At 53.0% G+C, this 26,812-nt stretch overlaps 1 protein-coding gene and 1 long non-coding RNA gene across 5 annotated transcripts in view; one reads left to right on the plus strand and one right to left on the minus strand.

Annotated features, from left to right (window-relative positions):
• The first annotated feature begins 3,303 nt into the window (after positions 1–3,303).
• PTPRE (protein tyrosine phosphatase receptor type E) overlaps positions 3,304–26,812 on the plus strand; it is a 158,541-nt gene continuing 135,032 nt past the window's right edge. Inside the window, exon 1 of one of the 4 annotated variants that reach the window (XM_049103610.1) lies at positions 3,304–3,387. Coding sequence is in view for 2 of the 4 variants with exons in the window: in XM_025467637.3 (XP_025323422.3) it covers positions 20,302–20,508 (207 nt within the window). In the remaining 2 variants the exon portion in view is untranslated. Of the gene's footprint in view, positions 3,388–18,506; positions 19,322–20,270; positions 20,509–26,812 lie in introns of those variants that run through there. The other 3 variants (XM_025467638.3, XM_025467637.3, XM_025467636.3) reach the window with 3 other exon arrangements.
• LOC112672504 (uncharacterized) lies at positions 19,253–26,501 on the minus strand. The gene is made up of 3 exons (XR_003144320.3): positions 26,378–26,501; positions 25,739–25,896; positions 19,253–21,070 (listed from the first exon to the last, which is right to left on the minus strand). It is a non-coding gene; the product is annotated as an uncharacterized LOC112672504 (long non-coding RNA).

The following is a 26,812-nucleotide window of genomic DNA, read 5'->3' on the forward strand; positions in this document are numbered from 1 at the left end:
GAAACAGTGCATCATAAAACACATACGGGGGTGAGCATGGGGGGTGTGAGATTGGAGGGCATTCCGGGAATTCCAATCGGCTAGAGTGGAAAGACCTTGTCCAATGCCTCCCAGCTTCAGCTCGGACCTCAAAAAGGCCATGCCTTGGGACCGAGGATCCTCTAGCTCAAGAGATCAGCATAGCCATCCTGCGTGTCCTCATTGTGGGCATAGGTCCTAGAAGCAGTTTTCCTTGCTTGCCCTGCCCTGTGGCCAATGGACCACCAACACCTTCTGATTTCATCTCCTAAAGTCGTGGAATTTTATGTTAATGTCTCTGCCCAACACTGGCAGGCAAACCCCTATGTGGTTTCTACATCCCAAGTCTGCCTGTGTTGTTTATCCTCCTAGCGAGCATCTCTGGCCTGAGTGTTTTAATTTTAACTGACGTCTACCGGGCCCTTAAGGCGCAATGAGCGTAATCGGGCTTCCCCTGACCTTGAGCCCAAAGTCTCAGTCCTCAAATGAAACAGAAGACAAGATGCATAAAGAGGGTTAACAGTAAGAGTCTCAGGAAAACCGCCTCCAGCCTCCTGCATGTTCAAGGAAGGGAGCTGGAGGGTGTGGAGGAGGGGAGGAGGGGGAGAGCAAGTAGGAGCACTCCCTGGGGGTGGGGATCAAACAGGAATGCAGAGGAGGGGCTGATTTGGCAAGGACCGTGTCCTGGGGTCCTAAAGCATGACAGCAGCTCGATGGATGGTCACGATGGCAAGGAGGGGAGGGGAGGGGAGGTCCTTGAAGCCTAGGATGAGAAGAGAGGAACTGACCCAGGTGTCAACAGGGTCCTTGAACTGGAGAGAAGCGGAAGGAAGAGAAGCAGAAGAAGGTTAAGAGGGATCATGGGGCTTCCGTCTGGGAATGAACATGACCCCAGCATCAGTGCCCCTGACAACATGCTTTTGTGCGACAGTGATGAATGTCTTTAGACTTTAGAAGAAGTTAAGGGATATTGCTTAATTCCTGGAAGAATCCAACAGAGAGGATGTTACCAGGAGAGAGGAGCCATCTGCCCCTCATCATGTTACCAGGGCTGTTGACTTTCCAATAGCAGATGTCTGACAAAGGCAACTTGTTTCTCTCTTCTTGCATTACAGACTGTCTCCACAGCCCTGCAGCGTTAACAAGCAGAACTGTGCTCACCAGAGCTTTGACACGATGGCCTTCATGTGCACAGGCCTGGCTCCGCAGGCCACCGCAGCAGGCACATTGAGAGCAGGGTGATGTCACTGGCCTACCTGGTTCCACCCAACCTGGGTCCTCCCTGCAGGCACCTTGGGGGGGGGGGGCTGCAGAGGTAGAGCTGCCTGCCGGTCTGCTGGGCCCTCCTCCTCTGACCCGCCAGCCCACATGCCTTCATTGACACCTCCTGGCTCTCAGGGTTGTGCTAGGGGCCCAGAGATGGAGACAGAGAGGTGATGTAGTCCAGCACGGCGTGGACTGTCTTGGAGCCCAAAGCCCCGTGGGGGTGGCAGGCCAGAATGACGGCCACCGAGCAAATGAATACATCGCAGAGAGAGGAGCAGAGCACAGGAGTGTGAAGGGAGCTTCCAGGGCAGTCAGTGAGGAAATGCAAGCCAGGTGCCAAGGGGAAGAGCCCAGGGGGGGAAGTGCTGGGCTCTCACACGGAAGGCATTGTGCACAGGGGTGAGGGCTCAGAGCAGCTGTGCTGCCAGGCAGGCAGAGCCACCCAGGAGTTTGGGCTTTATTCTGAATGGAGACTCTTAAGCAGGGGGCTGGCGTGTCCTGGTTTCATTCGTAAGGGTCCCCCCGGATGGCACATAACGAGCAGACTGTCTGGGAGTGAGTCTGGGTTGGGGACCAGTGGCAGTCACCGAGAGATGAAGGCAGAGGAGAGGAGAGAAGGGGATACATTCTAGAGGCGTTTCGGAGCTGGGCAGGAGGTGGGCTTGCAGGTGATCAGAGGTGAGGGAAGAGGTAGAGACAGGGATGCTCCTGGGGAAGCGGAGTAAGAGCGAGGCCGGCGTGGGAAGGAGGGAGAAGGCGCAGGGCCTGTGTCAAGGCGCTGGGCTTTATGTGAGTCCCCTGCATAGGGATGGTGCATAAAGCCCTGGAGCGGAACCACAAGCCCCAGAGACAGCGTGGGGAGGGCAGGGAGGGAAAGCCGAGCTCAAGATCTCCACTGGTTTCACGGCGCTTTACCCCTGTGGGAGGGAAGTAGCGCTCTGGGCAGGTCAACTGTGGATGGTCTGAGCCAGTAGGTGCCAATCCTCAGTCCTTGGGGTCTACAGCTCGGCCTGGAACAGCTCCCGCACACCCCAGGAGTCGCGTGGGGGCTCCTGATGCCCGGTGGGCTGCCATGACCTCACCGCCCCCTTCTGGCCTCACTCATCCACAAACCCTGATGAGTGAGGGCCTTATAAGCAGGGATGCGAGACCCCCCAGGAAGGCCAGGTCTAGAGCATGGCACACAGCTTCAGCACCCCAAGGAGGCAGCATGCAGCCTCTCCGCGCTTCTGATGGAACTTTCATTACTCGGACCCCTGCCTAGTAGCTTCCAGGGGGTCACCTGGGAGGCAGGCCGCCAGAGCAGCAGGTCCAGGCCCTTCCTAGCAGTGGCTCTTCCTCCACTGGGCGTGCAGGGGTGGGTGTTTAACCTTCGCGAGAGACACTGCCTCCAGGTCAAGCAAGCCCTTTAGCACCCCAGGGGCCACCGCTGCCCCCTCTTTACGGAGGAGGACACCTGCTGGGGGAGGCTCTCGGGGGCTGTCGGAAGCAGAAGCGGTGCGGGGTGCCCGCCCTCCCCTGCAGCGCCCGCGGGAGCCGAAGCTCCTCCGCAGCAGCAGCGGGGCCACTTCCTGGTGCCCGGGGCCGCGGCGGGCAGCCGGGCCTCTCCCGCACCTGCCGCACCTGCCGCACCTGCCGCACCTGCCGCACCTGCCGTCCTCGGTTCGCGCCCCGTGGGCGGCCGGGCCAGGGGCTCCCCGGAAGCCGCCTGGGCGGCGGGGCGCTTCCAGGGGGGGCGGGTGCCCGGGGTGCGCTCCCCGCGCCGGACACCAGGCGTCGCCCCCGCTCCTCGCTGCGCCGCCCCCGCCCCCGCCGCGGAGCCGGAGCCGCAGCCGGAGCCCGAGCCGGAGCCGGAGCCGGAGCCCGGGCGGCAGCGGAGGTGGAGGCGGCGGCGGCGGCGGCGGCGGGACCCGGCCGCGCAGATTTCCTGCTCGGCCGCGGGCGGCAGGAGGCGGCGCCAGCGGCGCCCGGACCCCGCGGCCCCGGCGCGGCCCCCCCAGCCTCCGCCTTCGCGCCGGCGGGGACCCAGGGGCGCCCGGGAGGGCTGCGGGCCGGCGCCCGGGAGATGCGGAGCCGCGGCGGCGCGGGCGGAGCGGCCCCGAGGTGAGCGCGCGGGGGGCGGCGGCCGTGCGCCCTGGGGACCTGCGCCCTGGGGACCTGCGCCCTGGGGACCGCGCGCCCTCGGGGACCGTGCGCCCTGGGCGCGGACAGCGGGCCGGCGGGAGCGAGGGAGGGAGCGGGGGAGGGAGCGAGGGAGGGGCGGCGCCCGCTGCCGGCTCTCGGAGCGCGGTCCCCGGCGGGCGGGGGGGGGGGGGGGACGGGGGGGCTCCCCGGGCGCGACCCCGGCCGCGGCGCCCCCGAACCCCCGCCCGCCCTTGGCCGCCGCCTGGGCGCCTCTCGCGCTCCCCCCCCACCCGGGAAACGGGCGCTCAGGGCGCGTGTCTGCGGGGGGGGGCGACGGGGGGTCCCACGGGTGTGCCGGGGGCGACACGGTGCCGGGCGGAGACTGGAGCCTTTGGAGAAAGTGAGTCGGAGTTGCGCCAACTCGGGCCGGGGCGGGGGCCGCGCGGCGGATGCTGCGGGAGGGTCCGCGCGGCGGCGGGGGGGCGGGGGGCGCAGACCTGCTGCAGGGAGCACCCCGACCCCGTCTGCAGTGTCGGCGGGGTGGGTGATGTGACCTGTCAGGGCTCCCGGACCCGAGGTCGGCCCGGGGCGCACCTGCGGACCCCCCCCTCCCCCCCGCCCTGGGGACCGCACGGAGGGGGAAGGCTGGGAAAGCCATGGGGTGCAGACGCAGGGCCAGCCCCGCCAGACCTGCAGGACCTGACCCGAAATTCCTGGCCTGGCAAACGTTTCTAGAAGGGCGCACGTTCCGCTTGCAGAACCGTGTGGATGTGTCTTAAAGGAGGACCGCTCCACGGGAGTTGCAATGCTGGAAACTCCGGGAAAGAAGGACGGGGCTCTGGGTGTTACAGGGTGGGAAGCCCATGGAGGGGAGTGGTGACCAGCCAGGGGTGGTGGCTCGGTTTAGAAATCCGGATCCTGTCCAGTCAGCTCTTGACCCCGAGTGCCCCCTTGACCCAGAGTGCCTGGAGGCTTTGTGCCCCTGCCACTGAGGAAGTTCTGTCTCTAGAGTAGACTCAGGCCCATTTAAATTGTGAGCGGAGGGAGAGGTGGAGGGGGTGTCTCCCAAGCCAGTACATTCAACCAAAGGTGGGCATGATGCAGTGGGGTGCACGCAGCTGGCTCCTGACGGCCGTGGTCACCCAGCCTACCAGGTATGGGGCAGCGCTTTGTGTGCACATGTTGTTGGGGTCTGTGCTCTTGAGCACAGACTCTAGGCCTTTAGGGAGGAAAAGGCCAGCTGGTGACATGGAATAGGCCCCAGAGATGGGACTGTGCTGTCAGCTAGAGGGCCTGTAGTGGCACTTGGCCCTCCCCGGGCATGGCTCTGCCTCTGTGACCTCGGGGACACGGGTCTTTGTTCACGGGTGTTTGTGATACCTGTGGATCAGTAGCCTCCACAAGGAAGAAAACCCTAGAGTCTCCGTGCATTGACATGAACTAGAAGCTGGATTTGTCCCTATAGAGGGCCAGGTCGTTGGATGAATGGTTGGTTTTAGATTTGAAGACGGAAAAAAAAAAAAAAAGGATTTGAAGACGTACCGAGACATACCACGTCGACCCCCTGCACCAAATCAGTTGTGAGAAGTGCAACGGCTGTCACCTTGAGGCTTCTGGGACCCCCCGGAGGCCCAGGGCGAGCATGAAGCAGTGCAGCCTTGTCCCCATGCTGTACACAGAAGCCCCTTCTCACACATGTGTGCGAATCATCAACTCCTGAGGGGGGCCGCAGTGGCGGGGGTGGAAGTGCATCGGAGGGGTGTGTGGAAGGCGATGCCTGAGGAATCCGCAGCAGTTGCCAGGTGGTTAGTAATGAAGCTGAAATGAGTTTCGGTTGGTCAAAACATACGCCTCCTTCACACTCCGCCTCCAGTGGTCCACTTGGCTCCGCGTCCACTGCCATCATCCTGGTCCCCATACCCCCTTTTATCAAAACTCCCTCCTTGGAGGTCAGATGAGTTTCCGATCCAGACCACTCTCCAGCAAGTCTCACACCCACACGGCCCCTCTTGACGTTTCTCCTGGAATATCCAGTGCCTTAGCTCAACAGTTCCTAAGGTCAAACTTGTGAGCCTCCCAGCGCCCCCAGCCCCACCAGCCCAGCACTTTCCCACTGTTTTCCCACCTTAGCCATCTGATCACACCAACCTCCCACTGCTGTAGAAGGACAGGCTGGGTTCTAGTTTCCCTGAGGACAATATTGTATCCTTAACGTCCAGCCAAGCACCTGGCAGTGAGTGCGTCGTAAGTGTCATTGGGCAGGTGGACAAACGAGGAAGTATTTGAGGAGCTCATCCTCTGAGGCAGATGAATTTGTGTCCTTTTAGCGGATGTCAGTTGTGGTTGATGGGCAGCCACACACTTGTGTCGCAGTAGATTGGACTGGATGGTGGAGAGGTGAGAGAGGTCCCTCTAGGGCTTACGTTGCCACTTCTTCTGGTGATGCTTAACACGTGTGCTGAAATGACTGCGCTGGACCAGAGACACTCCAGATGACCTCTAGGAGGCAGGTTTGGGAGCAGTGAGGGAACAGCATGGAAGCTACCCCCGACCCCATTCCTTTACTAGAGTGATACTTAGAGAGCTTCTGCTATCAAAATAGGAACAGATGTATCCATCAGGATAAAGACGGGCCTTCCTAATACTTCATTATCACTAAGAGAGAACCTGTGTGTTTCAGGAGCATCTCCAGTTCTTTAGGCGGGCTCTGTCCTAGGGAACCAATGCTCACTACTCCCTGGAGGTGCCCCCACGCTTTCCACATCCTTGGAGGTAGCGCCTCCTGAGCCTTCCCCCTCCCTTTTCTCCATCTTAGAAACTCCTATTTATACCTCACAGCCCACTTCAAATGCCTTGGGCTCCTCTAAGCCTTCCTGACCCCTCTACCTAAGGAAATCCCCCTTCCCTTTTCCCCTTTAGTTCCATAGAAGGTTAACTGCACCTGTCCTAGAGCACTTAGCAGACTCTTGGCTTTTCGAATAGTTTCTCTCTCCTAGAGTAGAAGGTGGGTCTCTGAGAGTTTGGACTTCGAGTGGAGGTATGGATTTACATAAATCCTGGCTCTGGTGCTAACCTCGGCTGAGCTATTCGAAACTGATCCCTCCGTGTTCTCCTCTGTAGAATGGGAGTGATCATCTCTACCTCCCGTGGCTATTTTGAGAGTGACAGGTGGTATATATACAGTACAGGCAGATGACTGGCACTCAGTAAATTGTGCTGGGCTAAAACTCCTAAAACACCTAAAGTTGTGGACTGCATCCATGAGGATCCAGTGAAATTTGAACGAATAAATTAAATGAACGAAGTCAGAACTCATATTAGTGGATACGTTTTGCCTGCCATCCAAAGTGCTAGGTCAAGCCAATAAGGTGTGACACGCTGGCTAACTTTATTTTTTGCATGATCGTGTGAATGATTATGTAAATTTTGTGTGATTAAGTATTTTAATCTCATAGTGCCACCACCTACCTGGGCTCCAAGATCAAGTCCATTCTGGAACACCCACCGTTGACTCTGCAGTGTTAGAGCGGTCTGTGAGGCAGACATGCAATTTTTTATGCACATTCCCCTATGCTCGGGGGCTGGATTAGACCAGTCTGTGGGTGAGACAACACAAAAGTGAGGTAAACCAGAACCAAGGAGCAGTGTGGGCTAGAACCGGGTGCATAGATCTGGGGTCGAAAGAACAGCTCCTAGATGGGATAGAGCATGCCAGCTATGGGGCTGTGGACCCCCGAAACATGCACAGCTGAGCATTTCTTACCTGCACAGAGGGACGTGTGGCACTGGGCCACCCCTGAGCCCCTCGTAGCTCCAGCACATTGGCCAACCTCACCCTCTCCACGCCTGGGGCTCGCAGTGCTGCTGACTCTCTAGGACTCAGTCCCTCTGCTGGGGCTGCCTCCCGTTCTCAGCTCACCCCTTCTGGCCACATCTCTCTCTCTGTGCCCTGGGTACCAGGTCTACCTAAAGTCAGATGTGGCTCATGGGCACGTTTAGCACGCTTTTATGTCAAATACTGGCCCGGGACATACCAAAAATCTGTTTTAGATGGTTAGTTTCTCATTATTTTGTCACCTGCATTTTTTTCCTCAAAGCAGAGTGCTGGGTAATCTTCTAGCTGGTTGGGGTTTTGGATCAGTGACATCTGAGCTAATAGGGGTTTCACCGAATTTTACGAATCCTCTAGCAGACATGGGTGCACAGTGTGGGGGGCTTCTGCTGGATGCTGTCGGCAAGATCCCTAGTTTGGGGATTACCAGGCCAGCTTCCTTTTCTTCTCTTGGTCTGGCTGCTGTTCCCCAAATGTCACTTGTCAGGGTCCGCCCCATCCAGGTGTTCTGCTCCGGGAGTTTTGATGTGGTTCACAGCCTCTTTGAACTGGGACAGCACCCGGCTCGGAGCCAGAAATGTGGGCATTCTTGCCTTTCTTTTAACTGCACGAATACTTCAAAAGGGCTGATTATGCTTACGAAATAGAAAAATTTTAACACTGTGTTTCAGGCAAACAACTTTTATATTGATTCCCATTGAAATAGGAACCAAATAAATATTTTTAAAGGATGTTTATTTTAAAATACCCTTCCACGGAGACAGAACATGAGAGTCTCCTAATTCTGGGAAACGAACTAGGGGTGGTAGAAAGGGAGGTGGGCAGGGGGTGGGGGTGACTGGGTGACGGGCACTGAGGGGGGCACTTGATGGGACGAGCACTGGGTGTTATTCTATATGTTGGAAAATTGAACACCAATAAAAAATAAATTTAAAAAATACCCTTCCAATATAAAACAAGACTTTCCAATTAATACAGCCCATTAGTGTATCTTGTATGAGATAACCAAGAAGGTGAGAAAGTTTTCTTTTGTCCAGAATCAAATATAAACTCCACCAGGAGGTGAGGAGAAAAAAAAAATGATGTTTGACTATATGCCAAAAACCTGAAGTGTTTTTTGGACAGGTATTTTGATGTCAGTATTTCTTGGGTGAAGAATGAAGAAATGATAGGAAAAGTTGTGTAGGGGCGCCTGGGTGGCTCAGTGGTTGAGCGTCTGCCTTCGGCTCAGGGTGTGACCCTGGGGTCCTGGGATCGAGTCCTGCATTGGGCTCCCTGCATGGAGCCTGCTTCTCCCTCTGCCTGTGTCTCTGCCTCTCTCTCTGTCTCTCATGAATAAATAAATAAATAAAATACTAAAAGAAATGAAAAGTTGTCTAGACCCCAGGCTGGGGTTGTGGCACCACTGGGTTTGGTCCAGCAGGTGGGCTCATCCTGGAATGAGTGTTCAGTGTTCAGGGGGCTCCTGAGGCACGTGAGTGGCTGCACGGTCCTCTCTGGGGACAGAGGGACACCTGTGTGGTGCTGGGACTCACGGGGCATCCAGCCCTTGCACGTGAAGTGTAGACATTGGAGGGTGGGAGTGGAGGATGCTGCTTGCAGAGGGCTCGCCCAGTGAGGATTTTACTTTGAGTACCGGCAACAAATCTAACCAACAGAGCTTTTCAGTGCTAGGGGCTCCAGTCCCAGGCTCGGAGCACAGACTTTGGAGCACAGGGCATGGGGTCACATTGGGACTCTTGACACTGAAGCTTTGGACAAGTGGCTGACCTTTTCCCAGTGTGATTTCTTGTCTATCCAATGGCGACAGTGACACTGCCCAGACAGGGCTGTCGTGTGGCTGGATTGAGGTCACGTGTGGGGAGCGCAGGCGAGAGCTTGCCAAATGGTCAGTGACCTGCTGTGCGCCCGGGCGTCTCTGGGTGGCCGGCCTTTGGATTGGCACGGTCCGGGCTCTCCTTTCTCCTCTGCCACATTTGCTTTGTCCTCAGGGCAAGTCACTTAATTTTCATTCTATAAATGCAGACATAATTTTTGGTTATTAATGTCCGTAAATCTATTTGGACGTTTCCAGCTGAACGTTAGTCACCGATTTTTGCGCTAGGGTGCAAATTAGTTCCATTTTTCTCCTCAACCAGGATTTCAGAATGTCCTCTCACATCGCTGCTGGATTACAATGTATTATTCTAAGTGACCTTTGTTGGAAGCCTTTTAATTTTGTTTCTCACTCCAAAAGGACTTTGCATTTCTCGGGCTGTGTCTCTGTAGTGGGCCTTTTGTGGGCCTGTCGGCTGGCTTGCGGCAGACTTGGCCCTGACTCCTTCGCCAGCACCCCAGGGTGTCCTTGGAGGGTGGGGGCCCACTGCTGGCGTGGAGCCCGGGCAAGTAGAAGCTCCTGTCCTGGCAGGTTCCTCGTTAAACTGCGGGCGCTCTGGTCTTCCTTTCTTCTCCAGTTCAAAAGGCCACCCTCAGAGGTGGACACCCACGGGCCCGATGGCCTGCGGCCCACCCCACCTCACCCAGTCTGCTCGTCTGGATTCTGGTCATGGGCTAAAGCTTTTATTTTGCTGTTTGAGATGTGGCACAGGTGGAAATCCCTCCGTGGGAAGGGCTGTGTCTTCAGAGTGGGCTCACGTTTGAGCTCTGGTGCTGACTCCCCCCGGGGGCTTGGGGTGAAGAGTTGAAGGAGGCAGATGAGTAGAGGGCCCGAGTGGGTTACAAAACACACTTTTGATGAAAGGCAGGGCTCTCTTTGAGGTTAAGATGGGATGGGTCTTGGGACGCCTGGGTGGCTCAGTGGGAGGTTAAGATGGGATGGGTCTTGGGACGCCTGGGTGGCTCAGTGGTTAAGCGTCTGCCTTCAGCTCAGGGTGTGATCCTGGGGTCCGGGATCAAGTCCCACATCCGGCTCCCTGCATGGAGCCTGCTTCTCTCTCTGCTTATCTGTGTCTCTCAGGAATAAATAAATAAAATCTAAAAAAAAAAAAAGGGATGGATCTTTGGAGAATCCATGTTCCCCTACGGAGACAAAAGTAGATCCTCCCTACAGAATGCTCCGGCTCACTTTCTAGATTCCAGAAACAGGTGCTGGAGAATTAAGCTAAAAGGTCGGTATTTAGCAGAGCTGTTCCTACAGATGTTTGTGTCTCTTTCCAGAGCTTTCCTGTCTACAATGCACTTCTCCACTGTTGTGCATATAGAAGAGAAAGTAAGAGAGGAGAGAGACAGAAGCAGAGACACAGAGACACAAAGAGAGATGCACAGAGACAGAGACACAGGCAGAGATAGAGATAAAGAGATAAAAATACCAAGAGACAAAGAGACACACAGAGAAGTAGAGATAAAGACAGAGATTCAGAGAGACAAAGAGAGACGCAGAGACAGAGACACATAGATAGAGGTAGAGACACAGAGACATGGAGGGAGAGACACAGAGAGACTCAGATACTGAGGTTCTTTTTTTTTTAATTTTTATTTATTTATGATAGTCACAGAGAGAGAGAGAGAGAGAGGGGCAGAGACACAGGCAGAGGGAGAAGCAGGGTCCATGCACCGGGAGCCCGACGTGGGATTCGATCCCGGGTCTCCAGGATCGCGCCCAGGGCCAAAGGCAGGTGCCAAACCGCTGCGCCACCCAGGGATCCCTGAGGTTCTTTTCTTCTAGTATTTGTCATCTGCCTCCCGATTCCCTTTCAGCTCAGATGGGAGCTGGGGACGCTGGACACATGTGGTCAAGAGCTACAGGCCAGGGTGTGGCCGGGGACAGTATCAGAGGGCACAGGGGTGGCCTTCTTGGTGACGTCGGCACGGGGAGCCAACATTCAGAGCCAAACACTCTGAGTCTCTGAAGCAGAAGCGCTCCCACAATAACAGGGCAAAATCGCCGTGAACGCACAAAAAGCCAGAACATTTGTGTCTCTTTATTCCATTCAAGCAGCTACAGCCACCCTATCTGGGCTACCAGAATGTTGCCTCAGGGCACCTGCATTAATGACTAGAAAACAGGTGAAAGCTCTTCCAAAGAGATTAGAATTTTCCAGCTTCTTGAACAGGTAAAGATAAGCCCACGTGTGATCTTGGCTGCACCATGACGTTTGCTAACCAAACAGAAACTGGCCTTTGCTGCCACATTCGCTCAGGTCATCCCCAAACCTGCATTGTTACGAGGATCATTAATCCTTATAATTAGCGCTTTTTTTTTTTTTCCTTTCTTTTTTCAGGATGTGGTTTCTCTGGCTCTGGGAGTGTCCTTGGTTTCATAAACAGCTGAATGTTTAAGTAGTGGACGTAAAAATACTTTGAAACAGGAACCCAGCCCCGGCCTTAATTTTGAAGTGAGGCTGACTCAGCATTGTGTCTCCCAAGCCTCTGGCAGCACTTTATTAAGTGCATCAGTAATTCAATAAATTACTTTCTGCGAATGTTGCAAACATCAGCTAAAGTTCAGGCATCTATTGGAGATGTTATCAATCTGCCCATTTAGATTCCTTTGAGCAAAGTCCTGGTTTTGGCCCAGTGTCATAGAAGAATGCAAGAGCCAGAAATGTAATAATTTTGTGCCACATCGTGCCAAGCTGGGTCCGCTCTGAGCCAGCCAACAATATTCTTTCAAAGGATATTTCTTGGTCTTCATCAAATGTGTGGAGTATTTACAAGACTCCGTGAGGTCATCTAGAAGATCGAGACGGGGTGGTTGGAAATGTTAAACATGAATTGGGTCCCTGCCGTGTACACGCTCCGTGGTTAGTAGTGAAGTCATTAAAAAAAAGAGTCTTAGTGCCTATCCTGTGAGGGTTCCACGTCCGTGGGAGGTGGCACTCGCCACTTCCAGGGTGTGTGAAACGTGATGCCGGCCGCAGAGGTGGGCTTGCGGAGGAGGTCCTGGAGGGGCTTCGCCAGGTAGAACAGGCTTGGTTTTCGAGGATATTTTCTTGGCAGCCAACAGGGCTAGACCATTCAAGACAGAGGAGCTCCCGTGTGCTTGCCCAGCAGTGAGAAGTATCATGTCCTGTCTGGGGAGCAGCAGGGGTCTGGGTGGGGCCAGAGCCCAGGGATGGAGGGGACGAGACCAGAGGAAGGCTGGAAAATCTGGGAATCTGCAAACACTTGTAAGCCCTTGAGGAGTGTGGGTCTGCTTGATGGACAGGTAGTTTTTTTTTTTTTTTTTAAGATTTTATTTATTTATTTATTTATTTATTTATTTATTTATTTATTTATTTTTTTAAGAGACAGAGTGAACAAGAGAGAAAGCATGAGCAGGGTGAGAGGCAGGGGGAGAAGCAGACTCCCCGCTGAGCAGGGAGCTCGATGCAGGGCTCGATCCCAGGACTCCGGGATCATGACCTGTGCGGAAGGCAGATGCTTAACTGACTGAGCCTCCCAGGCGCCCCTGGACCCGTAGTTCCTAACCTATTTGGAATCATGGCTGCCTTTGAGATTCTGAGGAAAACTATAGATTCATTCTGTAGAAAAACGCATGTGTGCACACAGGTTTTTTTGGTTTGGGTTGGGTTGGGTTTTACAGTTTCAAGAAAGACTTGCCTGACCGCAGCCCCATACTTCTCAGCTGAGGATACTGCATGCATCTGGACCAGACACATCTTGAGAGATGATGATGAGCTCAGATCATGGGTTGAGTTTGAGCTGCCCTAGGGGACCCAAATGGACTCCTTGGACATGGGCAGTTGTCTCTGCTAGGGTCTCTTCAAAGTGGCTGAGATAATGTGCGTGCCTCACTATGCTAATCATCCTAATTTCTTCTTATTAAAAACTCTGATTACAGTGCACCTCTGTGCACATTGGACAGTATTCCTAATATGGTAACATGGAGTAAGTCATTTAATTGTGGCTGTTGTCATCGGAAGAGCCAGCTCATAGGGAGTGGGATAAGAATGGGCTCATGAAGCTCCGTGTGGTTGGCCACCGTTGGCCTCTGACAGGTTCAAACTGGGAGTCACCCCGAGCTCTCTCTCTGGCAACCAGGACTCTTGCCTTATAGACCTCAGTCTAGCTTGGGGCAACCTGTTCTATATTTCCTCTTATGGAGAGAATCCATATGAAGCAATGACAGTTACTAAAGGGGTGGAAGGGATCCCTGGGTGGCGCAGCAGTTTAGCGCCTGCCTTTGGCCCAGGGCGTGATCCTGGAGACCCGGGATCGAATCCCACATCGGGCTCCTGGTGCATGGAGCCTGCTTCTCCCTCTGCCTGTTTCTCTGCCTCTCTCTCTCTCTCTGTGTGTGTGACTATCATAAATAAATAAAAATTTTTAAAAAAGGGGTGGAAAATGGTGCTCTGGGGGTCAGGGGAAAGGAAATGTCCCAGAGGCAGACTGTGCCTGGGGGTTGGGGGGAGCTGTCTTGTGGTAGGGCATCCCAGTCTGCTCAACATCCCAGCAGAGTGGGAGGAAAGTCACCAGTTCTAGCCTGAGGGACCCGAGGCTGCCCCCGTGAGGAGTTCTGACCCTGGTTGGGTGCCTTCGCTGATTTCTCAGTGAGCACGAAAGAACCTTTGGTCCAAACCCCAGTGACCTGGACCAACTGGGAATCACCAGTTCTGTGTTCCTTTCTGGAGGAAGGAAATTTTACAGAGGGCTCCCTGGCTTGTCAAACATTCTCAAAAGTCACGGTGGTCAGAGATCATGGCATGTCTGTTGCATTAAAAATTCCTTTTCTCCCTTCATTGTACACATATCGGGCTGGACCCCAGAACGGTTCCTGGGACCGACCCAAGACTTGGCAGTTCAGCTGTACACTTGTGCTCAGGAGACTGAACTCATTGCACACCCAAGGGCCACCCCTTACATTTATTATCATCAAATAAAAAAGAATAGGGTTTTACTCATTTCTAGCTATTTCTTAATAGCCTTGCTCGTGTGTTTTTAGATAACCAAAAATATGTTTTCTGTACAAGCCTTTCAGTTTGCCAGAAACCAAAGCCAGTTCTCCCTTTTCATCTTAGATGGCATCTCTGAGGCTTGGCAAACACTGGGACGTCCCAGTGTAGAGTCTGAGCACGTTGCCAGCTGTGATGAGGGGCCTGAGGCCTGCCCAAGGTCACACTCTCTGCTCCAGGCCCCCCTGTCCTGACCCGGGGCGCCTCTTTTCTTGACCTCCCTGACCCCTTCATCCTTCCTGCCCTGTCTGACACACTGTCCGGGGTCTCAGGACATGGAGGCCCCTCGTCAGGTTCCGGGAGACGAAAGCCCACCTTATCTAACCCTGAGCGGGCCCCGAAGGTGAGCTGTGATTAGCTCACTGCTGTGCATCCGTCTCTTGCTTCCTTGGCCTGTGTCACAACAGGCCTATTTGGGGTGTGGCTTGTCTGGCACATTGCTTCTCGGGGTACGTTAGAAGGCCGTCGCATGTGTGTGTCTTATCTGTAGCATGCTTTTGTCTAGCAAATGATTTATTATTTGTTATATTGAAAAGCATATCCTGAATGGATGGTCGGTGCCAGGCAGGAATCGATGACGTCGATTCTGGTTATTTGCCTTTGTAATGGATGCTGCTGTTGTTGTTTTCTGTATGGCGGTGATCTGTAAGGGTTTTGAGGAGATCATGCCTTCTTTTGAGGCTTGACATCTTGGCACATAGAGCAGCCTCAGGCCTGCTGGGGCCGAGCCTGGGGTGCCGGTCTTGGGAGACTCTGTGAACACCGCACACTGCATGTAGCAGGCCCCCCCCCCCCCGATCTGTGCAGACAGCATGAACATCCCTGACCCCTTTTCTGTGACCTAATGTCATTTAAAAAATTCAGACCTGAGAACCACCAAGACTGTGGACACATGAAACCCATACATAGTGGAGCGGTCAGTCCTCCCTTCTCTTTGGTGGGGGGTGGCTATGGCAGTAAATAAAGCAACAGCTGTGATAATCCTAGAAACCGTTGTATTGATGGGACACTTGCCCGGTCAGGCCTGTTCCGAGTACTTTCATATGTGAGCGCACTCTGCATACAGCAGCGTGTGAGGTCGGAGTAGCACTGGGCTTGCTCTGGAAAAGAGGAAATGCAGGCACCCCCCCCCCCAAGTGGGGGCAGGGCAAGGCGAGGACTAAACCCACAGAAGGACCAAGGGGGGAAGATGTGAGGGGCACATGGGGCCTGTGGGGAGGTGGACCCCAGCTTCACTGAGGGAGCACAGTGATGGGAGCATGGCCTGCCTGGGAAGGGTCTCTGTCTAGCAGGGCCCAGGCTCCAACCCGGGGCTGGGGGAGGCCATGGAGAGCTCTGAGGAGGGAGAAGATGATGTGCAGGATGGATAGGGATGAGCTGGGAGTGCAGAGAGGGGCCGGGAAAGGCTCCCAGGTGCTCCCTCTGGCAGGCCCTGCATCAGAGGCACGGGGAAGGCCCCAGAGCACCATGTGTGCGTGCAGTGAGGTTGGGGAGCTGCGTGTTTTACAAAGCCCCCTGGGAATCCCGATGCCAAGCTGGAGAACATTGGGGCTTCCACAGGGGCCCAGGAATGAGGTCAGGACCTTCCGCCACGGGGGCAGCAGGAGGGAGGGATTGATGCCTCGCAGGGCCAACCAACACCCTGGCTGGTGCTGACAGCTCTCAGGACCCAAGTGAGGCCATCAGGAAGGGAGCATCTGAGTGTCTCAATGAGAGACTTCTGTCCTGGACAGTCTTCTGTGTGCTCTGCTCCCCTGCACGCTCCTTTTCTGGCCCCTTCTGTCCTAGTGGAACGTTGTCAGATGACCTGGTGTTAATGACTTCATGAGAGCCAGTTCAAAGTTGCTTTTATTTTCATTTAAAGATTTTATTTATTTATTTATTTATTTATTTATTTATTTATTTATTTATTTATTTATGAGAGAGAGAGCACATGCAAGAGTAGAGTGTGTGTATGGGGGGGTATGCAAGGCAGAGGGAGGAGCAGACTCCCCACTGAGCAGAGAGCCCGGCGTGGGACTCGATCCCAGGACCCTGAGATCATGACCTGAGCCGAAGGCAGACGCTTCACCGACGGAGCCCCCCAGGTGCACCCAAAGGGTTGATTTTAAGAGGAGGACAGCTTGGGGCAGACGGGGCCTAGACCAAATAGAGCTGCCGTGGGCATTTCCAGCGGCGCCCGGCCTGGGGGCGGCTGGCCTCACGTACACGGTCCCCATCTGTCGTTCAGTTGTTCAGCAGATACAGGATGCAAGACCTGCCGGCTGTGGGCGATGACGTCCGCAGGCCCGGCTCTGCATCCTTTACCTGGGGCCTGGGCTTCCGTGTCTGTGAGTCCGTCTGTCTCTGGGACTCCCCTGGACGGCTGGCAGTGCCCAGCTGGGGCTCGCCGTGGGGCCCGGGGGTGGTGAGCGGGCCCGGGGCCTCGTGGCAGGTGGCCATGCGGTCCCCGGGTCATCTGCGGGGGACCGAGGAGGCCTTTCCTGCTGGGACCTGCCCGCTGCTCCTTTCTGTGCAGATCCCGATCGGGGCGTGCTCATCCAGGGCCCCCGGCCACGCCGGTGCTCGTGAGCGCGAGGCTGCCCTCAGGACTGCGAGTGGCACAGGATGAAGCGTGAGCGTGGGGCCCTTTGTCAGGCCTTCTCCTAACGGGCTCCCCCGTCTCGTAGACTCGCGCGCCTTCCTGTCTGCTCCTGACTTCAGCGTACGGAGGAGACCACGGCCAAGGGCGACGGGCAGCAGCGTCCCCCGGAGCGGCTGTGGGGCTGTGGTCGGGCCTGCCCCCTCCCTGCCCCCTCCCTGCCCCCTCCCTGTCCCCTCCCTGCCCCCTCCCTGTCCCCTCCCTGCCCCCTCCCTGGCTCCCCTTCCTCCTTCCCAGTCCCACTCCCCTCTCTGGGTTCCCCATTCACAGCCTCACCGCTGGGGCTTCTGCTTCCAGAAACCCCAGACTCCCCATCGCCCCCCTTCACCTCCGCTGGGGACCCCGGCGTTGATGGGGCAACCGGCGCGACCCCAGACCCGGCCCCCGTGGCCCAGGCCGTGGCTCTGCCGGCAGCTGCGGCCGCCTCGTGCCCCTGGCGGCTCTCCCACCCCGTGCTCCTGCGCAGGCCGGAGGCCTTGAGAGCTGGCACTTCACCCTCAGAGCGGCTGGCATGCCATTCTTTGGAAATGAGTAATCCGGAGCTAGTCCAAGAAATAGCCAGTGCTGCTGCCCGGTCTCAGGGGGCGAGCCAATTGCCTCATCACGTGAGGCGTCCAGGGAGCGGCCTTCGCGGGCCTGGGCCCTGCCTCGGGGGGTCCGTCGGGGAGCCCCGACCCCAGCACCCAGGGCGGGTGCTCCGAGTCTGCGGGGAGCCGCACGGTGGGACGATTCTCAGCCTGTTCCCTTCTGATTGAAAATCATTTTGAATCGGTTGGAAGGGCTCTGTAGAGACTTTCTGCTTTCGAAAAGCCCCCTCAACGTAGCCCCCAGTCTCTTTAATGTGTGCCCGAAGCACACGCACGTCACGTCTGGGTGTCTCTGCAGCCGCTGGCTGAATCTGGGGACGGGAGCCGGCCTCTGCGAGCTGCGCCTTCCGCCCTGGCGCCCCTTTCCTGCAACCCGATTTCTGGGGGGCGGAGGCGGGGCCCCCACAAGGAGCAGAGCGGGCCCGGGGAGCTCCGTGGGAATGCGGCGCTGCCTCCACCGCACCAGCGGCACGTTGGGCGGCGGGGGGCGGGCGGGGGGGGGGGCGTTTAAATACTGTATCAAGTTGCTTGGAAATCACATTAAGCCCCAGAAAGCCCGGGGCGAGCAGAAGGTGTCTCTGGGAAACTGGGTGCCCGACAAATGACAGGAAGATGTGAGAACAGACCGCGAAGGGTTTCGATTGAGAAAGAGTTGGTGTGTAAATGGGGCTGAGTTATAGGGGCACAGGCATGGCTTTCCTCGGCAGAAAGGCCAGTGGAGGTGGACGGCACGTCTTCAGCCACAAGTTCAGGCGTGATTTGTCAGCAGGGCGTGGCCGTCAGGCTGCAGTCGCTGATGCCCTCTGCCCACCTCCGCTCGCTGTGCTTGCGGCATATTTAAGAACCCAAGCGATAAGAACTGCAAGATTAACCACCTGGGCTAATGTTCAGTAGGGTCCCCTTGGGTTACAGACGGTGGGAAAAGTGGCCCGGACCCACGTAACTGGCTCCTTTCATCTTTCCTCAAAACTCTGGGTAATACAAAATGTTTAAATCTAGAAGTTTTAAGGAGCGTTGCTGCAACTGTAGCCGAGCTTGCTACAAAGTAGCTGTTGTGATGAATAAACAGAAAACCCCACCCATGGCACCATCTCCAGGTTGCGCAGAGGCATCCGGAGGAGTCCCTGGGATTCTTGGAGACGCGCAGTCCCAGGCTCAGAGGAGGCTCCCTGGACTACGCTGACGCGGTTTTCTGCGCTCCAGAACAGAGCTGGCAGGTTGGCCCCATCCCACCTGGCCGCAGCCAGCACACCTGAGGGCTCGAGGACCCGCTGCCGTGCCTGGCAGGCCGAGGTTGGCTGGAGGGCAGGAGGCCTCAGTTTCTCCCTGCGTGAATCCACGCGTAGCGCTGTCCGAGCATCCTCATGCCCCGGCAGCTGGCTTCCCCCAGAGACAGCGATCCCAGGGAAAGCCAGGCGGAAACCACGACGTCTTTGAGGACCTCGGCTCAGGAGTCACGCCGTCTTCCCTGCAGCGCCCTCTTGGTCGCACGGCTTGGTCCTGTCCGTGCAGGGAGGAATGAGGAGCCCTTTCCAAAGAGGACAGGGTGCTGGGGAACCTCGCTGTTTGTTATCCTGGGTTGGCGAGTCGTGGCTTTTAGCTGGACACCAGCTCTGGTTAACTCTGGTTAACTTAATGAGAAAAAGAACTGGACAGAAGGTTCCTGGATCGTTCTGAGAATCAACCGGAAGTCTGGAGACCAAGGCTCAGAAGAGGGACAGGAGCCCGGGAGGCCCTGAACCACAGTTAAGGCCCAGCCACAGGAAGCTTCGGGTAAGGATGTGGCCTGTGGTCCGTGGCACCGATGCTGCTGGGCATGTCTGGCACCGGCCTCTCACGACGGTGGCTTCCGCCAACACTTCCGAAACATCCCTGGGTGTGTTCACCCTGAAGAGTCAGAGTCTTGGGTAGGATTGATTGGTGGAGCCCGTCGCACCTCCCTGCCACGGTTTGGCTACAGGTACGTGGAGGGCGGGGCCTGCAGGTGGGCTCCTGGTGGCACACAGAAGACGATGCCAGGAGGCAGGAAGAGAGTGTCGACGCTGAGGGCAGCCCCCGGACAGCAGACGTCCCCCCTTCCTGCCTTGTACTGAGCTCCAGGGTTATTTTTGGTCTCAAATGCACCCCGAATAAAAAAAATGCACCCCGAATTACAACATTCATACATTCCTGAAAAGTTACGTTGATTCGAATTGTGGTTTATCTACACTGGCTAAGCTTAATACCTTTTAGAAGTCTCGCAGATAATCCTTCCCCAAAGCAGCTAATCCTTTTAGAGAACAAATAATCACTTCTTAACCTTTTTATTGTTGAAGATCAAGACTCTGTATATTGGGTTTTCTCAAGGCAGAGTATCCAGCACTTAGGCATCCTCTTTTGCTCAAGAGTGAGGAAATGTTTCAGGTTTATAGATAACCACTTGCAATCGCTCATGCTGTGTGGGAAAAAAAAAAAATCAAAACACTGAGGGTTTTTTTCTTTCTCCACTGTAATTGATGATTGTCTGGAAGGAAGTATGGGGCTATTAAAATTTTTAAAGAGCTTGTATTTATTTATTTTATCTTACCTGCAAGACTGTTTAAAAAGCCAATTTAAGAAGTAAGACCTGGAACATTTGCATGAGTGAAGATACAGGCTTTTTTTTGGTTTTGTTTTGTTTTTGTTCTTGTTTTTGTTTTTTTGCTGTTAAGACCTGGGGAGTCCCATTTGGAAGAGTCACCTTTAACATTAATTTTTTTCCTCCGCAAGAGGCTTTCACATTACGGGAGAAATATCTTGTTCCATTTCCTCGGGTTGCTTTCACGCTTCCTGGATGAGGGAGCGAGGCCCCGAGGTGACAGCTGGGCAGGAGCCTGGACGGGGTGGGCGTGGTGAGCCAGACGGAGACCTGACTCGCTGCTCCAAGCTGGTGACAGGTTCTGCGCATCCGGAACAGTCCCGATGGCCTGGGGAGCACGGAGAAGCAGCAGAGGAGGAACTGGAAGCAGGCGGGGAGACCGGTGGGGCAGGTGCTCTCAAAATCTAACAGATGACAGAGAGTGCCTGATGATGGTTGCCGTTCAGGTGCCTCTATGTGTCAGATGCATGCCTGGGTCTCGTCGCTTTTTGCCGGTGACAGGCCAGTGGAGTGGAGTGGTCTCCGTCGCGGTAGGTTCTCTTACACCTCTCGAGGGGTGTGGGGGGTGCTCACTGTAGACCTGGACGGCATTAATATCTCAATGAGGCTAATTCGGCTGCTTTCTTCTCTAGAGCTAGAACCTAGAGGGGTCATTGGTTGATATAAATGATATAAATGAAGTACTGGTTGATATTTTCAGGGGCTGTGTTACTAAGGAACATATTCCTTTAATTACTAGACCCATTGTGGCAAGGTGCTCCCGTCTGAGAGGGCACAGGAGAAGGTTGTGGGTTCACTTGGTGGGTCTGAATCGTCTTCAGTCTAGGGGTTGCTTGTGTGTGCAGTGTCAGCCCATTTTTATGATTGGTAAAACTGAGACTTGGACGAGTGAAATGAGTTGTTCAAGGCCATATAACGAGAAAGCGGCCGGGCTGGGACTCCAGATGCCAAGTGGGGCGTGTGTCGTCGCTGGACCTGGACACTAGGTCTCACTGAGGAGGAACAGCTTGGAGGGGTTGCAGCCTGGGAGTCCCGGTAGCTTATATGTGCCTCTTCCTGTCCCTCCAGACCATGATTCCCAGATGCTCACATCTTGGCATAAAATATAAGGTTAAAGAAAATACAGTAAGTAACATTTTTGAGTGAGGTATCTTCGTCATTTATACCAGATTACAGATGACTCTGATCCCGTGGTGGGGCATAAAGTGAGTCACTTTCCTGATTTTAATTTTTCTGTTAAGAGAGAACAGTAATTTCTGCTTACCTGGTGCATTTTATTGTATATTTATTTATTTTTTTATTGTATATTTATTATTATTGTATTAACATTATTCTTTAAAGGTGCTGTGGCTTTTTCCATAGTTTATTATATTTAGCCATAAAACACAGAAGGCAGCATCATTTTTTTAGCTGAGAAAATTGATGCAGTCTACAAAAACTATTAGAGAGTATTGGTTTCCTACATACAGTAATCCTGAATTGCTTTTTTTCCCCTCAAGATTCATAAGGTTGCATTAGTGGTAAACTTTAGATTTATGGCTAAAACAGAACTTCAGAGAAGATTTATTTCGGGAGATTTGTTGTTTTTTTCAGTTTTCCAACCTCTCATACAAAGCATCTGAACAAACTTTGCAATTCTCTTAATTTAACAAAGAGACCGTCCTCTGATTGCTCTTGTTTTGTTAATCCGGGTGTCTTGAGTGCACCCACTTCCTGGCCTGCTCCCTCTTTCAGTAAATTGCGTTTGTCCTTATCGACAGACCTCTGTGTGTGTTTCCTTAGAGCTTGGATTTTCTGAGCAGGAAGGAAAGAGGAGAAAACTTAGTGCAGATACGGCCTTTCTTTAACTGTTTTTAAATGCGCACATGATCGCTGCTTCGTTATCGATTCCATCCGTCCTTCTGTGGGAAGTTTGCCCGGTGCCAATCCATTTCTTTCTTTCTTTATTTCTTTCTTTTTTTTTTTTTCCACGTTTTTAATGGTCTTTTTCTGTGCACCGAGAACCATTTCTTCTGGGCGTGTGACAGATTTGCTGTGCTGGGTTCGATTAGCATGCTTGTCTGATCCCCAATCCATCTGCGAGGCAGCCTGATTAAAGGGGAGAAATAGTAAACATCCTGTCCTGGGTGCAGACTTGGAGGTGTGTGCTGGAAATGTGTGTCTCCCTTGGAAAGAACATTTCGGAAAACACAGTGTTTGGTAGATAAGGGCCGCACTCGTCATGTCTCATCAGAGAACAATCGTAGCGTTCAGTTTCATATCGTCCTGCTTTTAGCCCAACTTTTATAGCGGAACCAAGCACTGAGCGCTGTGTGAGAGGTCAAGGTCAGCACAAATCAGCTTTCACCCTGGGAAACGAAAATTAGCGGAATAGCCCTGCAAAGTGGCATGTTTGTTAAATACAGCGATTGTTGTGAATGGATTTATGCATCCAATTTGTTTGCAGTTGTCAAAACCTCATTAATTGGAAGCCCAATGACATTGTTTGCTGTTTCAGATCAGTTTTAAATTACACATGTACTGCTTAATCTTAAAAGCAAAATTAAACCTTGCATTGGTATATACACTTCAAGTTACCACACTAAGCCGTTCTAGGCCGGGGGAGGGAGTTTAATACACGTTGTAAAATAAAATTAGGAGTTCCTTTGGCTTCCGTGGTGGCTCATGTAATTAGGTTCTGTCAACTGTAATTTTTCAGGTTAATTTCTTCCACGATGTATGCTGGGTAAATAATAAAGCTATAAATCCCTTTCTACATTTAAATTATTGTATAAATCCTTAGTATTAATGCAATAAAGTATTTTAAGTAAATTACTTGGAAGTATGAGTTGTATGGCACATAGGCAAAGTTGATGTCCTTTTTTAGAAATCAGCAAAGATAGGTATTTTATTTGTCTAACAAATACAGGGGTTGATCAAGTCTCTAGGCCCAGGTGCTAGGGACACAAAGGTCACAAGGTCGCTGCCCCTGAGAACCTGCAAGTCCTGTGTGACCTTTTCAAAAGGTTCCCTGAGACAAGTGTGCCCGAGGGTTTCCTGCCAGGCGTGGCCAGATGGGTGGGGAGCCGTGGCTGGCAGCGGGCACCCCTAGAGAAGGTATGGGGAACGCCAGCCGGTTTGGCCACAAGACACTCTTTTCCATCCCGTTCCTGAGTATCATGATCTGGGCTCTGGAAGTCTTAGCCTGGGGTCTCATGAGAGTTTGTGGATAAAATTCAGAGGGTCTGTAAATTTAGACAGCAAGAACATTTACCCCTTCATTTCCATATAATCACCTTCCAGTCTTATACACCTTGTACCTATACAGTGGGACCCTCCAAGCCCAGCCCCACCTCCCAGCCACCATAGTCTTTCCTTCCCTCTGGTTTTGTCTTGGCCAGAACGTGATATACCTGGACTCTCTACAATATGTAGCCTAGTGAGTCTGGCTTCTTTCACGTAGCTTATGGATTTCAGAATCACTCTTGTGTGGTGTGGATCACCAGTTCCTCCCATTTTACTGAGTGGTGTTCCATTGTACGGAAGGCCCACCGTGTGTTTCATCTTTCCCCAGGTGTGGGGCGTGTGGGTGGGTTCCAGTTTGGGGCACATATGAATAAAATGGCTGTAACATGTGCATAGAAGCTTCGGTATGAACCTAGGTTTTCAACTCACTTGGAAGAGTAAGGATGGGGTTGCTGGATGGCATGTCATGTATGTTTATTTTGATAAGAACCTTCCAAGCTGCTTTCCATAGTGGGCAACCCTTTGCTTTCCCACCAGCAGAGTGTGAATGTTCCCGTTGCTCTGTACACTCACCAGCATTTGGTATTGTCAGTCTTTTCCCTTTTTTTTTTTTTCCTTTTTTGATTTTTGCCTTTGGTATAGGTGAGTAATAGGATCTTACTGCAGTTTTAATTCGCATATCCTTAATGACTAAGGGTGTTGAGCGTCTTTTCCTGTGCTTACTTGCTCAATGCCCATCTTTGGTAGTGTCTGCTTAAATCTTTTGTCCATTTTATTTTAAAGATTTTATTTATTTATTCATGAGAGACCCACAGAGAGGGAGAGAGGCAGAGACACAGGCAGAGGGAGAAGCAGCCTCCATGCAAAGAGCCCGATGTGGAACTCGATCCTGGGAATCCGGGGCCACGCCTTGAGTCAAAGGGAGGCGCTCAACCGCTGAGCCACTCAGGTGTCCCTCTTTTGTCCATTTTAAAAATTAAATGTTGTTCCACCTATATATTTTGAGGTCACTGAAAGTATTATTCTGTGAGTAACCTTCACTCGATGGCCCAAGGGAGCCATGTCACCAAAAGGGTTAAGAGCCCTTGAGAGACACACTATCCTTAAAATATGTTTTATTCTTTACATTTTTGCATTTTCTTGTGGCACATGTCCTTGTTCAAAGTCTGTCACACACCATTTCCAAGGTAGCAGCTTGCCCGTGATAGAATATATTGCTACCCCATCATTCTTTCTGTGCGGTGTACATAAAATGGGATTTCAAAACATCACCCTCAAGTGTGGGCGGGATTCCTTATGCCTCCCCTCCTCTTCAGTGAGCAGTAAGGCATTTCTTCTGTTTTTATTTATGAAATTCTTTGGCCCTCTTCGATTCTTTACTCAAATGGAAGGAATCTTAATTTGCAGGAAAAATGTGAACCAATATATTCCAAGAAAATGGTCCCATTCCAGCTTTTGCATTAGGAGCTCTTTTCTTAAAGCAGCGTGAGTGTGCAGTTGTCTCTGCAACACTGCGAATTAACGATTTTTGGTGTTTCCAACACAGCTCCTCAGTGGAGCTCACGTCTCAGCAAAAATGCTTTTTCTCTGGTTGAGATATTTTTTACTTGTCTTGTGGACTCTTTTAAGTGGATAACTAAATTGTGACTTAGTCATAACCAAATCTGTGACACAAGGCTCAATACAGTCTTCAGTGGCTAATATTTTTAGAAATCATCAGCTTAGTTATCACCAGCACAGGAGTTTTATTTTGTGCTTCTTCTTTTTTTTCTTTTTAACATTTATTTTTATTTATTTAGTCATGAGAGACACAGAGAGAGAGAGGCAGAGACACAGGCAGAGGGAGAAGCAGGCTCCATGCAGGGAGCCCGATGTGAGACTCGATCCCGGGTCTCCAGGATCAGGCCCTGGGCTGAAGGTAGCGCTAAACCGCTGAGCCACCCGGGCTGCCCTTTTGTGCTTCTTCTATTAAAGAATATAAGGCCCAGAAATGTTATTTTATTTTATTTTAATCTGATAATTAATATAGTAATGATGATTAATACATGATTAATCTGACTGAGGATTCTCTTTTTCTCCATCAGAGAGAAAAGAGAAGGGGCGCCTGGGTGGCTCAGTCAGTTAAGGGTCTGCCTTCAGCTCAGGTGGTGATCCTGGGCCCCGGGATCAAGCCCCACATCGTCGGGCTCCCTGCTCAGTGGAGAGTCTGCTTCTCCCTCTCCCTCCGCCCCTCCTCCTGCTCGTACTCTTTCTCTCTCTCAAATAAATAAATTAAATCTTTTAAAAAAAAAAAAGGAAAGAAAAAAGAAACTGAACAAGAAAAGTAAATGCAACGTATACGTTGAAAATTCATGTTGGGCGCATACATGAAAACATGCCGTGGTGAGGAACGCTGCCATGTGTTAATTATTGCTTTAGAATGAGCACTTGTGATAAATTGATGCCCTAAATTTTATATTTGGCACATTTAGCATATGCAAATGAATGTTAAGTGCTTATGGTTCTGGGAGTAAGAGATAGAAAAAAACTCCTTACCTCCTAGCTGTGTGCAGTCCCTCGTGCAAACGAGGATCTCCGTGGGTGCAAAGATGGGAACGGTTATAAAAGCAGAAGCACCTCGGGGAGTCCATTTGGAGTCCTGTGACCTCATGTAGGCCTCATGGGTGTCCCTTCTACTCTTTTTTTCTCCTAGCCTACAGAGAAAGCAGGGTGGAGAAGGCGCCTTTGCTCATTTGCACACGCGTGTGCTCAGGGCCACTCTCCCTCTCCACCGTATCAGGTTCCCGCTGCTGCTGTGACAAGTTAGCAAACGTTTAGCAGCGTAGACCCCCAGTTCCGGAGGTCAGGGCCCAGCACAGCTGCTGTGTGCGTCTTGCTGGTTCTCCGTTAGATGCTCAGGGGACGAAATCAGGGTGTCGGCAGGGCCGGGCTCCTTGGCGGGGGCTCCGGATGTGGGGCTCCCAAGGCCAGCTGGTGGGGTGCGCGTTCCCACGCAGGCCGTCGGTCGGGTGGCCCTCGGGTCAAGGCAGCCCCCCTCCGTGGCTCCTGGCTCCCGTCCACTAGCATCAGGCCGGCACCTAGGGGGTCCCTCTCCTGCTGGGGTGTCCCCGCCCCCCCCACCGTGTCTCTCTCACTCGTGGGACCTGGGCCCACTCCCTGATCCGCGATGCTCACCCCGGGTTGATGTGAGCTGATCGGTAACCCTGATTCCACCTGCCGCGGCCCTTCCCAGCCGCACCTGGATGAGCGCTTGATGGAGAAAGCCCGGGCGGGGGTGGTGGGGGGATGTCGGGGGATGTTCTCCGAATCCTGCCTCCCAGCATCCCGCACGTGCACGTTCAGAGCAAAATAACAAAACTCAAGGTTCTCCTGAGTGACTGTTTGCAGCCCAGGGATTTGTTTCCATTTCTGAGACAATATGTGCTGAGATAATTCTGTGATATTTACACATTTGGTGTTTACGCCTCATGGACTCTATTATACATATCTTTAGGAATTCTCTTTACATAAATTAAGATGATTTTTCTCCTTCCCGAAAACATAGCAACATGCGGCACATTCTGGATGAAAATGAGGAATTGTTTACACCATGAGCCAAATTAAAACTCT

Source organism: Canis lupus, chromosome 28 (genome assembly GCF_003254725.2).
Source record: "Canis lupus dingo isolate Sandy chromosome 28, ASM325472v2, whole genome shotgun sequence".
Lineage (NCBI taxonomy): Eukaryota > Metazoa > Chordata > Mammalia > Carnivora > Canidae > Canis > Canis lupus.